Here is a 3,104-nt window from a genome sequence, read left to right as displayed (position 1 = left end):
TAAGAACGACAAACGGAAAGCACACCAACGAAACTGCAATGGACGCTTCTACGAGTGTTACTTGTGCAAAAAGTTCTTCAGGTCATCCAAGTCTCACTTGAAAGGTCATATGTACGAACATTCAGGCGATAAGACGTTCCAATGCAAACTGTGTAAGCGAAAATTCACAGCGAAGTCCAGTCTCACGAGACACATAAATAGTATCCATAACAAGAATCGTTGATCATATCGATCGCATTGAATTCATTCTTTACATGAAAAGTTATCAATTCATTTTCCTCAAATTGTCTAAAAATGTCTTGCCGTATTGAATTCAAATGATTTGAAGTTAAACTACACAATCATGATTTTCGATTACTTGAGAACTTTCATTTGATTTTCTTTTTTATGCAAAACTTTAGTTTTCCAACAAGAAATCTGGAATTTCTGTTAGTTCTTCAATGAAAATTTTGAAAAAAAACTGATAATGAAATAAATAAAGTTGATAAATTCAAATCAGAGTTGTCATTTCCATATTTAGCGACATCTGGAATAAGTCAAGAGAACACGTAACTTATGAGTGTGGAGAAAAGAGGAAAGTACGACAAAAGAGGTTTGATTGAAACGTCACCACTGACACAAACTTGTGAATCAACAAGCACACAGACTATTTCATCGCTTCATTGTGCACAAAGGCAGAACGACACATTCTTTTCGCTGTCATCGTCGGAAGAGACAACACGTACTACTGCTCTGTCATTCGCAGTCATTTACAATTTTGCATGAAACAAAATTATTCACAGTATTCAAATACGAATTTTCAACAAATTGTTCAACAGGTTGTTGTTATATTTTACACATTTATGTGATTTTCCACACATTTTTGCGAAGTGGGTGTTAGTTCAGAAAGAGCAAATCAATCAATATTTGCCGGAAAGGCGACATTTTGGTGAAATAAAATGGGGAACAAAACGAAGTTAGTAATTTTCCATGACGTATTGACATTTCAAGCTCAAGGCCAATGAAACTTTTTTACTTTGATCTTGTCAGTCATCTAGACATTTGACGGAAAAAACCATATGAATCAGTGAACGTTTGATCTAGTCAATTTGTAAAAAAATTATTTCCCTTCGGTTCATTTTCACATTGAATTTTTTCTCGTAAATAAGACTCATGCTATGGATGATTCAAGTCGAATGCGTTTTTTTCACCGTCACTTTCAAACAATTGGCCTTCTTTTTCTACTTGACAAGCAACTGCCTAGATTTTTTGTATCGATTAAATTCTATTGAGAAGATTGTCACTTTGTTTTATGATCGAAATCTGACTTTTTATCCATTGAATTCCAGGCGAACTACTGAAGCAGCATTGAACCCAAGCCATCGTTCTAATTCACCATTCGAATCGACTGGATCAGAATTAGCAGTGGTCGAAGCTGACAATCAGTTGGAAAATCCAGTTGAGGTTAAAGAGGAGCGTCGCATCAAGGAAGAACCACAATCAGTTGGTGAATTGGTCGATGTTCCCGTTCCGACAAGGAATAACCGTGTCGTTGTACCTTCATTTGGTGTCGACCAACCGAACGGCAAATACGACTTTGATAGTCTTGATTGGGACGATGACAAAATTGAGGTGAAAGAAGAAACCGAAGTAAAGAAGAAAAAGGAATCGAAGACGAACGATGAATTAGGCGGTGATGCGATGGCAAATCAGCGTGATCTTCAGCGGCCATCACGACCAGATGAAAACGTTTCCACGCAGCCAGGAAGAGGCCACGGTGCCAAGAACAAGGAATCGTGTGACAAAGTTAGTGTTCCCAAAACTGTATTGAAGAAGCATAAATGCGACTTTTGTGAATATTCGACCGATAATAAAGGTCATTTGAATCAGCACTTGTTGAAACACACTGGTGAGAAGCCACACGGATGCACCCTTTGCCCGAAACGTTTCAAAGAAAAACGAAGTCTTCTTGGTCACATGAAAATACACGTCAAAGAGTTTCTGTTCCATTGCTCAGGCTGCTTGCAAGGATTCGATGGAAAGGAGGAGAAGACAGAACACGAAACTAATTGCAAAGTTGTCCGCTACGAATGTCATTTGTGCAAGGAATCGTTTGGTTCACTTAAGACAAATATGGTGAATCACATGCGCGTACACAGTGGTGACCAACCCTTTGAATGTGAAGAATGCTTCAAGCAATTTTCAGAGAAAGGCAGACTAAGCAAACACATGAAGCTTCATGCCGGTCCGCGTCCATTCCGCTGTTCAAAATGTCACGAAAGATTCTCAGATCAAGACGAAAGAGATTCACATGAGGAGGAGTGTAATCGTCGTGTTTACGAATGTTATGTTTGTCGCAAATCATTTGGTTTGAAAAAATCCCATTTGATTCGTCATATGCGCACTCACTCTGGTGAAACCCCGGTCCAGTGCGTAGAGTGCTCAAAATCATTTTCTCGAAAAAGCGATCTCAAGAGGCACATGATAACACATACAACAAAGCTTTTATTCAAGTGTTTGATTTGTCACCGTGGTTTTCTGAAGAACGACAAACGGAAGGCACACCAACGGAACTGCAAGGGACGCTACTACGAGTGTTACTTGTGCAAGAAGTTCACCGGTTCATCCAAGGAGAAATTGAAAGGTCACATGCACACACATTCAGGCGAGAAACCATTCCGCTGCGATCTGTGCCGCACAACATTTACACAGAAATCGAATTTGAACAGGCACATGAAAAACATTCATCGTAGGCAATACTGAACGTCACGATTCGATTGCACTGATATTACCAGGAGAGTCAGACAACCTTTATTTGCAATCGAATCAACTTCATTGAATGAATAAACAAAAAATATCGAGAAAATTCCAATATTCTAAAAATACCTATGTCAAGCACAGTCAATATCGTATGGTCGATAAATCAATTTAGATTTAGTTTTTTTATTTATACAATCTTACAACAATACTATTGAATTCTATTACATTTCAGTATCTTGGACAAATCTGTTAAAATCTTATTCTCCGAACATTTCAATTCGAAGCAAATAAATGGATCATTTTGCCTTCAATAAATGGTGTAACGACAGCACATATGTATGAATGTATGAATAAAGAGTCAGTCT

The 3,104-nt window shown here is 38.1% G+C and overlaps 1 protein-coding gene across 1 annotated transcript; it reads left to right on the top strand.

Moving 5' to 3' along the window:
* Positions 1–1,328: 1,328 nt before the first annotated feature.
* LOC129570895 (zinc finger protein with KRAB and SCAN domains 5-like) lies at positions 1,329–2,130 on the top strand (the record flags this gene model as incomplete). The annotated part of the gene is made up of 1 exon (XM_055450618.1): positions 1,329–2,130. A coding segment is annotated over one exon (802 nt), but the record flags the coding sequence as incomplete, so codon positions are not given.
* Between the last annotated feature and the right edge of the window lie 974 nt (positions 2,131–3,104).

Source organism: Sitodiplosis mosellana, unplaced genomic scaffold, assembly GCF_009176505.1.
Source record: "Sitodiplosis mosellana isolate CC-2019 unplaced genomic scaffold, AAFC_SMos_1.0 Smas_scaffold_578, whole genome shotgun sequence".
Taxonomy (NCBI): domain Eukaryota; kingdom Metazoa; phylum Arthropoda; class Insecta; order Diptera; family Cecidomyiidae; genus Sitodiplosis; species Sitodiplosis mosellana.
Note: the sequence above shows the minus strand (reverse complement) of the source record. Positions and strands in the feature narration are given on the sequence as shown.